Consider the following 11,216-nt stretch of genomic DNA (forward strand, 5'->3'; position numbering starts at 1 on the left):
CTCCTGCTTTCTGACCTGCTTGAGTTCCAATCCTGCATCCTTTGGTGATCAACAGCAGTATGGAAATGTAAGCCAAATAAACCCTTTCCTCCCAAACTTGCTTCTTGGTCATGATGTTTGTGCAGGAATAGAAACCCTGACTAAGACAATGACTAAACAGCTATTTTTTCAGTAATTATGGTCTATTATTTTTATAATATTGGTCTCTTTAAATGATATGGTTTTTTAAATAAATCAAATGTTAAGGCAATAACAAGCACTGTACATAATTAAAATACCTTCAAAAGAAGAGGGTACTTGCATATCCTCTGAATTGGTGTCACTAAATATCCTTCCAGGGGAACGTCTGTATTCTTCCGACCTCCAAGCAGCATGCAGTTCTGTGGGGAAAATAAACATAAGTACATCTTGCAAACCTGAGGTTGTGAACTATTCGGTCATCACATTGTATGCTGAACATTTGTGAAAAATGCATGTCCTTACATACCATGTTACGAGGTTCAGTCAAGACCCAGTCCTTCACACTGGTTATAGAACCCAAAGTGAACCTATATTTAGAATTTAATTTACACATATTCTTTTGAGCAAGCATGAAGGGGAAGGGTTTCAGTTAAAAAAAAAGGGGGGAAAGAGAGGAAAAATAGGGAAACAGACAAAACAGATATATTTTGTTTATAGGAAGCACAATGTTGTGCTTGGAGAGATGGGTCTACACTTCCACTTTTGCAAATAAACCTGGGTTCAGTTGTCAGTACTCAGATCAGGCTCACAACTTTTGTAACTTGAGTTTTAAAGGATGTGACTGTCTCTTTTGGTTTCCATAGGCACCTCCACACATGTTGAACACCTACAGACAATCGGGCACATATACCTAAAGGCACACACATACACACACAGAAATTAAAAAAGAACAATTTTTAAAAGTCATCATGTTGGAGAAAAGCAAACAGAGAGAAGTTGAGTTCTACTGTGAAAGTCGGGCTTCATTGCTCACTAGTAGCACAACTTGAACTCATTTCAGAGTGACTCACTCTGCCAAGCTGGAACACTTTAACCTGGTGATTCCAAGTCATTCTATTCCTGCTGTTATTATGTGATCACACTTAAGGAATGATGCTGTGGCAGCCAATCTCAGAGGAAGTCAGAAAGGATGTCCACATTGGCAATGTGAAGGAGAAATCCCCACACATCAACAGTCACAGGGCGGTAGGCATGAAGCTCACCAGGAAGGGACAGTAAAGAGAAAACCCACTGGAGTAAATGGTCTTTGGTCTTCTGAACAGATGTATAACGAGGAAGACCTGCTCAAAACTGGTTTCTGCATTGCCTTCCATGGTAGCCAAACAGAAGTAGACTTTATACATCAGGCAGAAAAGAGAAGCACTTCAGATAGCTGTATTACGAGGCCAGAATATTCTGTCACAATTTTATAATAACATTCCATATGAATTTTAAGGAGGGACCAAAAACGGAGAGAAAAATGTTATGAAAGCATAGCACTGGTACCAACTCCTCCCCTGCAGCCAAGCCTCAGTGCCAATATGTGTGCTTAGCTTGGAATGATCACTTCATCTAGACATCACAACAGACAGAGCAGCCAAGATTATTCAAGGTATGTATGGCATTTTTCCTGGGAGAAATCCCTGGACACAATTATTTATATCTTATACTATTCCATGACTGCTTCAGAGTTTCCTGTTCCAACAGGAACAGCTAGCAGCTGTAGTTCCCTCTTTCCCTGCTCTGGCTGAAGTATCCTGAAAACTCCTAGGTCATTTTGTTTTGGGTTTTTGGCTTTGGGGGGGGTGTTTTGTTTGTTTGGTTTTTGGTTTTTCGAGACAGGGTTTCTCTGTGTAGCCCTAGCTGTCCTGGAACTCACTTAGACCAGGCTGGCTGCGAAATCAGAAATCCACCTGCCTCTGTCTCCCAAGTGCTGGGATTAAAGCGTGTGCCACCAATGCTGGGCTGTCCCAGGTAATTTTAACTTTTTCTTTCCACATGTGGTGGTGGTGGTGATAGGGTATGTGCATGCATTCTTGCATACTGTGGACAGCTACATGTGTAGTGAGCATGCACATTGGTACATGCGCATGTGATACGTGCATGTGGAAGGCCAAAGTTGATGTCAGAAATCATTCTCAATCCTCTTTCAACTTATTCAATGAGACAGGGTCTCAATGAGACAATGCTCACCATTATGACTGGTCACTCCAGCCAGCTTGCTCTGGGGAATCCTGTCTCTCTGCCTTCTAAGGCTCAGTTCTAGGTGGACACTCAGTCAGCATTACATGAGTCCTCAGAAACAGTACATTGGATTGTCTTCATGCATGCACAGAAAGTACTTGTCCTAGTTGAGTTTTGTCAATTTGGCACAAACTAGAGTCACCTAGGAACAGGAAACCTCAGCTGAAGAATTTCCTCCATCAGTCTGTGGGCATGTCTGCAGAGCATTTTCTGGGTTAATGATTGTTGTGGGCTCATATAGCCCACAGTGAGCTGTGCTGTGGTCATAAAAATAAGTATGAACACTGAATAAGTTTCAGGGAGATCAATGACATCAAAATATTCCTGAGATAACAGCATCAGGTAAGTGAAGAGTGAGCTGAGAACAGGAACCCTCAATAGAGAGAAGCAGAGGAGCCAAATCAAACAGACATCGAATGAAAAGAGAACTCCATTGAGCTACAAACAAGTTCACATAAATCATCCAACGTGAAAAACAGAATTAAAAAAAAAAAAGATTAGGGAAAAACAAACAGTTCCAAGGCAATAGGAGAAAACACGGATATGGTGGCTAGAAAGATGGCTCAGCAGGGCATGGCTTAAGGACACTAGCTGCTCTTCCAGAGGATCTGGATTTGATCCCCAGCATCTGCATGTTACCTGACAACCATCTGTAACTCAGCACCAGAAGATTTCACACCCTCTTCTGACTTTCAAAAAGCACTACACATACAGTAGACAAAGATCCATGGAGGCAAGACACCTATACACAAATAATATAATACTAATAATTATTATTTTTATTTTAATGTATGTATAAACGGTAATAAAGAAACAGAAAAAAGTATACACACACACACACACATATATATATATGTATACATATACATATATATATATGTGTGTGTGTGTGTGTGTGTGTGTGTGTGTGTGTGTGTGTGTGTTTTGGAGATGGGATTTTACTGTGTAGACCTGGCTGTCCTGAACTCACTTTGTAGACCAGGCTGGCCTTGAACTCACAATTATACACCTGCCTCTGCTTCTGAGTGCTATGATTAAAATATGTGCCACCACCATCCAGTTTATGGTAACTATCTTTAATAATGCTTACAAACATCACAATTTATGTTTTAGTTTGTTCATTTTATTTTAAGTTGGAGCCTTGGAGTCTGACCATGTTGCCTTGACTAGCCTTCAGCTCCTGAGGTCAAAAGTCCTTCTTCCCACCTCTTCCTCACGTGTAGCTAGAAGCACAGCGACATGCCACTTGGGCCATGCTAAAATGTCCCAACAATTATTAAAAAGCAAAAGGCTTATCTACAAATGAGAAAAGCAAAGTCATTATCCTCATCTAATCACAATGTAGTTAAACTATGGAAAGATAGAGTACTAAGAGTGGCAAGAAGAAACTGAAGTAGTTTGTAAACAATATACAAAGGACAGGTTCACTATCATCAGAAGCAAGGGAAGCTGGGCAGCAGAGGAGTTCAAGTCAAAATTAGGAAAAGCAAAGATGCAATCAAGAGTTCCATCAATAGAACCACCCGTCAAAATGAAGGCACCGACATTCCCAGATAAACTAGTATAGGAAAAATTAGGGTGAGTTAGGGTTAGTTAGTCTTCACAAGCAAGGTCGTCAGAGTCAGGGTCAAATCTTCAGGAGTCGAGATAACAGTCTGTAGCAAGTATAAAACACAGGAAAATTAGCGTGGCTAGGAAAGGAAGTTCTGGCTATGCGTTGTATACCACACATGTAAAACATCATAGCCAGTTGCTCAAGGAGACATAAAGAGTGAATTTCAACCACCAAGAGAGCCATCATAACTACAAGGAAAATAGACTTTATCAAAACTAGCATTGAACGTGAAAGTGATTATTTTATAATGATAAATAGAAATGTGAACATAATAATTATGAATACATATCTAACAACAAAGTATAAAGAAAATGAACAAAATTGAAAGCTATAAAAGAGAATTATATTTGGACTCAATACTCCATTTTTATGTGGATAAGTGAATATAAGTGAATTCACAACTTCATTATTTTGTATAATCAAGTACAAATATTATTTATAGTTGTACACACACACACATATGAATGAGTCATAGCTTCCAATATTTTTTAAAAAAAGAGCTAAGGATGTAGTTCAGTAAGAGATGTGGTTTTTTTTTAGTGACAAAGTACTTGCCCAGCATGCACAGAGCCTGAACATCAATACCAATGTTGAGAAAGACAGACAGAAAAAAGAGAAGACAGGAAGAGAAGGAGAGAGGGAGAGAGGGTGGGAGGGAGAGGGGAAGGAAGAAAGAAAGGGTAATAAAGAAAACTCTCAAAACTACGAATGTAATAAAAATGTCAGAAAGTCGATTCACGTGAACAATGTATAGCTTACAAAGCTTTACCCCTATGACCAACAATAAGGCATAAGTCCATAGGGTTTCTATTCAGCAATCTACAACAGGTTCTAATCTAGATAATAGAGTAAGGAAAAGAAAGAGAAATAAACTGCCTGAAATCAGGCAGCAAGATGCTGCGAACAGAATACCCGAAGACTCTGAAAAAACTACTACACCTAAAACATGAATCAACCCCAAATGAAACTAAGATAATTCTAAACACAGTACCAACCGAATAAAACATTCAGGAAACTCATAAAATAAGCACAACACCTAAGTACAGAGTTCTTAAATATGACAAGAAAAGCATGGCCATAATGAAAATATTAATAAATTATATCTCATCAAATTTTAAACTTTAGATTTTTCAAAAGGCAGTATTTTTTTTTAAAAAAAATGAAAACCAAGGCTGGGAAGAAATATTGGAAAGTAATATATTTGATACAGAAATTGTTCCCAAAAGTAAGAACATTTGTATGTCTCTATAATATAAACACTCTGATTTTAAAATTCATGAAAGATTTAAATAAATATATCACCAAAGTGGTCATATGCATGGTTAGTGAGCACAGGAAAGCATTCTCAGTTTCAAATTCAGACTATAATGAAATGCTACAGACCTACTAACATAGCTAGAATCACAGGACTAGGCACACCAAGTGTTGGCAAGGGACAGAAACCCCAAAATCTCAGCACAGGTTTCTGGGGATGGCTTGATCATTGTGGAAAAGAAAACCAGCTTCTTAGTTAAATTTACCATACGATCCACCAACTTCATACTTGGTTTCTACTCACGAGAATAAGAATTTATGCCCCAGACTGGCTGGTGCATGAATGCTCATAATTCATGGCAAACCCTATAAATAAGTCTCACTCAATGTTCATCAATGTATAAAACATATTAACATAATATGGCAAATATACTCAATGGAATATCATTCAGTAATAATGATTGCAAAATTAAATACATGACATAAAGCTATACATTAAAGAAACTACAGGCCCAACGAACAACTCTCTGTTTCTCTTCATATAAAGTCTACAGAAACTTGAAATCTGATCACTAATCATAACATCTAAGAGCTATATCAGGCAGAGGGGTTACCTATTTGAGGATACCCTGCCCTATATAATAAAACTATCCAAAAGTATTTTTTTTAAGAAAATGCCTCTCTATATTGAAATCAAATCAGTGTGGTCTAGAGCTAATGAAGGAATAGGGCTATGAAGAAACAGGAGACAATGTATAAGTACATTGAAGTACTCTAAAGCCAGACTTTGGGAGGATGGCCTACCAATTCATCTCTCAATCAGATGCTTACAATGACACCCCAGAGCTGTCAAAACATGCCTTTAAGTATGCCACCTTGACATTGATCCCTGATGCTTTCGTGAAAACAGAGTAAGGAATGTATATAGGTAGGAGAGCAACTTGTCTTTACACTTGCTTCCTTCCTGTGACCATCTCTCTTCCGATCCTCTAAGGTGTAAGCAGATCTCTAGGGAGCTGATAATGTAAGGCAAAGGTGAACTCTGACCTTAGTTCTTTGCTCACCAGGAACCTAGGAGATTGCACACACATTCCAGGTCAACCAGAAGAGGACATTAGCAGTATTTGTCACACACAAGCTCATCCCAGATCTGGATGCTTGAATTGTCCATGGATTAGCTTCAAAGTCTGCATATGCTAAGAAGTAACTCATGAGAGTGTGTCACAGGCATTCTTACAGGTAGGGCCTTCAACCAGCCAATGTATAGTAACAGTTGAACATGCACTTACCAAAAGAAATGTCCGGATTGTTCTTATTTTGTTCAGTTCAAGAAGCAATTTTTGTGCCTTTTCATGGTTGCTGCAATATTCATCATAGATACGAAACTTGTCCTTCTGTTAATTATATAACAGAATAAATAAGAATCACTGTATACCACTACTACTTTGAAATTTTAACCCATGTGATATGCATAACTAAAGTTTACAAAGGTATAATATCTCAAGAGATATAATATATATATGCATATATGCATATTATTTATTTTCCCCAATTCATAAATATACCCTAGAAAAAGAGATAATAAATTTATCAAGATAAATGTAATAATATAAGTGAGCTATAATATAAGTGAGTAATAATACAAGTGAGTGGAAAAGCTCAGAGAAGAAAGTCACTTTACACAGAGGAAAGAAGCATATGAGAAATCACACAGAAATCATGAAAATACAACCCTGAATTTCATGTTAACCAATCCTGGCAATTGTATTTATGAAGGATATTGACAAACAAGACCACCAACAAATAACTAAGCAGACCCTGACAATATAACATCCTAGTGATTGTTTCGTAGAAAGATGTTTCAGACAGAAAGTTCAAGAAACAGTACTATTGCTACTGTCAAACTACCTTTATTCTGTGAGAAATGAACAAGTCTACAGAGCTCCAAAAAACAGGACCATTCACTGGAAATGGACAGAGATGTGATCTATCAAGATCTTCTAGTGGTTTAAACTGCCAGTAAACAACACACACAGTCTTCAGTGATAGAGGAATTCTTTCCAAAAATGGAGACTTGCTATCACGCTCTCTGGTCTCTATTATTATCTGTAAAGATGCTCTTAAAGGAGCTATGATTAATAACTATCAAAGAAGCCCAGTGAAAAACACAAATAATTTATTGGTCAAATATCAGAACATAGGATGTCCTTTGTAACTTCAAAGACACACAGAACAGTAAGTACTATTTCATATAGCCAGCAGCACATGTATCAAATCACTTGCCTCAAAGGATGATATGAGCCAGAACAAGAGGAAAGTTCAGAACTCTGAGTGACATTTATGGGTGATAGATTCATAATGTGGTACTAAGGAAATGGCTGTCAGGGGCAAAGTTTCCATGACCATCTTTGGCCTGGGATGACAGCTTCTCCAGTTGGCAGGGGCGTCTAATTCTTCTGTGAGGGGAAACTGGCTTGAGGAAGTGGATATGAACATCACAGCTTCCAGCCGTAACCAAGAAATGCTTAGTGTAATCCACTCAGACCTGAGGAACATTTTACTTTGACAGAATTATCTTTATGAAATACAGATTACAAAAAAGCCCTGTTCATCCCATAAAGGTAAAGAAACGATAAGATAAATGACTACGTGGAAAACATACACGAAGCTTCATTTGGGATATAATACTCTCATCTACTTGTTTAAGTTAGACAAGTCATTGGGCAGCCATTTGACTCAGGGAAGCATTCAGAAAATAAGCATCAATGGAATGGGATCAACCATGACATTTTTAAAAATGTGTTCTTATACTATGGATGTCCTTTAGTTCTTAAAAACAATTTTCACTAAGCAGAAGGCTTCTTTTGCAACTTGATTACATAATTCCAGCTACCCTGCACAAAAACACAAAAATGATAACAAGGTCCATGTTCCAAACAGCTCTGCTCCTGTCCCTCATCCTTTCCACAGCGCTGCAAACAAACTTCTGAGACGCCACCCTGGAGGAAAATCAGTCACAAGAAGCCAGGGTCTGTTCACCTCCAGGTTTGCTACCAGCCAATTAACAAGGGAACATTCTGACCAATAAAGGGCTCCTAGCGCCATTATAAGACTGAGAAGTTTCGGCCTCAAAAGAAAAATGTTCTATGTTTGAGGGAAACATAAAAATCCATTCATTATGAAACAGGCTGAATATTCATTAGAATTCAAAGCTACAGAGAATGCGAAGAACTAGCTTGTCAGGAAAAAGAAAGGCTGTTTATTCTTTGAGTGAAATAGATGATGAGAGGTTCCCTCCCCTTTTCTGGCTTTGAGGACAAGATTTCATTGGCCTTAAAAGACCCCAAACTTCTGGTGTCCGACTTTACTTCTCATGCTGAATTCAAACACACACACACAAACACACACAACTCTACCAAGATGTGATCTTTAAAATCAACAGTTGGAAAATAAACAGGAAAAAAATTATCCTACAAAGTGAAGGAAGCAGGTTCCCACTTCCTGCTGTGCATTGGGTTCCGGATATAAGCATTCTTCTACAACTTTCAAGAATTCCTTATGTACGGCGAGGATCTCCTCGATATTGGAGAATAACATCTGTAAAATAAATGCATAGATAAAAACTGTAAGTGTAGTTGTGAACCAAATTCGAAAATTTAAATTAAAAAGCCCGTGAGGACACAGCATCCCAGACAGAGAGCCACACCAAGGCATCTCTTACTCCCACCTGGAAAGCAGAATATAGTTTTATACTGTTCTCGTCCCACAAAACTCTGGGGATAAGGACACTATGCAGACTCTCAGAAAACAGCCTGGGGGGGCTGGGGAAGGGGGAGGCTCAAATCCCAGCCTGCCAGTCCTAGTCTCTTCCCAGAATGCCTGGAAGTAAAAGTGTGAGGCAGACTTGCTGACAGACTTTCAGGGAGGTCCTTGACCCTGTGAAAGGTATCCAGGAATGAGCCTTCCCTCCTGCTTCTGGCAGGTGCTTGTGTGTAGAAGTCATAGCTGGGTCAACTGCAGGTTCACTGTGCTGCCCCCAGATGGCAGAGTTGGGTACTGCAGAATGCTAGCAACGCTACCCACTCTGAAACACCAGCACAGATGTTTTCTTCCACCTGGAGACCCTGTCAGTGAAAGTTTTAGAGGCCATTTCAACCACAGGTTGGTTTTCTTTGAGCCCAAAATCTTAACTGAAGTTCCAGTGGTAGAAAAGCCTGCAAGTTAAATATATAGTCTAGAAGGAAATAGGCTCAGAGGAATCTATAAAAACCTGAGATTTTTATTAATAAAACAAAACACTAAGCATAATTGGTGACTACTTTTAAATAACATCAAATATATTAACTGTATAATATTCTAAAATAACATATCCCTATTAGTTTTTTTTAATGAACATAAATAGATAAAGTCTTTTTGTTTCTTTGTTTTGTTTTTAGTAGAGCTTAAAATCTTGGCTTTTACTGTGCTACAAGCACAAAATAAGAACAGTTTTTGGACAATGGAGTTCATTGTAATAAGGCTGTACTTGAATGTCCCCCACATCACCAAAGGATTTTACCTCCATATAGATAAGATAAGAGTTGACAGTTCTGTTGCACCAAGGAATGAATTGTAGGCACTATTTTTGGATACAGATTTTCTGCTACAGTCAAAGCTATGTGATTTGAGTGATTGTCGTCATTCTCAGCCCACAGGGAACAGGTTACATTCATTTAAGAAATGGTGTGTGTATTAACATGGTCTATCCATGAATTCACTTATCAACTGTTTCAATGAACAATGGCTCTACTTGGAGGGTGGCACAAACTTTAGGTGAGGGTAAGATTCTGGTTTATGGTCTGTGATGATTTTGAAAAGCATTCATTTCAGAATAAGAGTAACTTATGAAGTCCTCTTCTTCAAAATTGATACAATAATTATAAATATCAAGCAAAGGATTCAGTCTCACTCTTTGCTGTTCTCTTGCAAGCCACCTCCCAAATTAATTGTCTACATTTCTTCTGGCTGTATAAATAATTTTGAATTATGTAAACTGTTCTGAAAACCATAGGATAGTATTAAAATATCAAATAAGCAATCCTACTAATAGAGAGGCTGAGATAGGAGAAGCATGATTTCAAGATTATTATGTGGCACACAGCAAGACCTTATCATGTATAAACAAGCAGAAAATGTACATGGATTGTACAATATTGGACCTATTTCTCCCATTACCAAATTAGAGACACCATGGAATGACAGCTGACAAATTTCTAATTCCTCATATTTTTGAATATCAATTGATTAGGTAATGTTGGTAATATTAATTTTCATTTTAAGAGATATTAAAGAAAAGTGATTGTTACTTCCTGTTAATTTTCTTGTTAGAGGTGGAATAATATTTGAGTGGGTTTGTTGAAAGATTACTTTCTTGCTTCTCCTAGGGTGTTGTTGCCCTCCTTGTGTTGGTGCTTTCCATCTATTATNCTTTGTAGGGCTGGATTTGTGGAAAGATATTGTGTAAATTTGGTTTTGTCATGGAATATCTTGTTTTCTCCGTCTATGGTGATTGAGAATTTTGCTGGGTATAGTAGCCTGGGCTGGCATTTGTGTTCTCTTAGGGTCTGTATGACATCTGCTCAGAATCATCTAGCTTTCATATTCTCTGGTGAGAGGTCTGGTGTAATTCTGATAGGGCTGCCTTTATATGTTACTTGACCTTATTCCCTTACTGCTTTTACAATTCTTTCTTTTTTTAGTGCATTTGGTTTTTTGATTATTATGTGATGGGAGTAATTTCTTTTCTTGTCCAGTCTATTTGGAGTTCTATAGTCTTCTTATATGTTCATGGGCATATCTTTCTTTAGGTTAGGGAAGTTTTCTACTATAGTTTTGTTGAAGATATTTACTGGCCCTTTGAGGGGGAATCTTCATTTTCTTCTATACCTATTATCCTTCAGTTTTGTCTTCTCATTGTGTCCAGAGTTTCCTAGATGTTTTGGGTTAGGATGCCCTTTATGCCCTTTGCATTTTCTTTCACTGTTGTGTCAATGTTTTCTTTTTTATTTATTATTATTTTCTTTATTTACATTTCAAATGCTATCCCAAAAGTTCCCTATACCCC

At 37.9% G+C, this 11,216-nt stretch overlaps 1 protein-coding gene across 1 annotated transcript in view; it reads right to left on the minus strand.

The window, feature by feature from the left end:
• The window catches only part of Prex2 (phosphatidylinositol-3,4,5-trisphosphate dependent Rac exchange factor 2), a 300,320-nt gene that overhangs the window by 214,628 nt on the left and 74,476 nt on the right, over nucleotides 1-11,216 (minus strand). Inside the window, exons 3-5 of the mRNA XM_021221903.2 lie at nucleotides 8,588-8,710; nucleotides 6,403-6,507; nucleotides 279-380 (exon numbers count right to left, since the gene is read on the minus strand). Coding sequence (XP_021077562.1) covers nucleotides 279-380; nucleotides 6,403-6,507; nucleotides 8,588-8,710 — 330 coding nt within the window. The remainder of the gene's footprint in view (nucleotides 1-278; nucleotides 381-6,402; nucleotides 6,508-8,587; nucleotides 8,711-11,216) is intronic.

The sequence above is a fragment of the Mus pahari genome, chromosome 22 (genome assembly GCF_900095145.1).
Source record: "Mus pahari chromosome 22, PAHARI_EIJ_v1.1, whole genome shotgun sequence".
In the NCBI taxonomy this organism is placed as follows: Eukaryota; Metazoa; Chordata; class Mammalia; order Rodentia; family Muridae; genus Mus; species Mus pahari.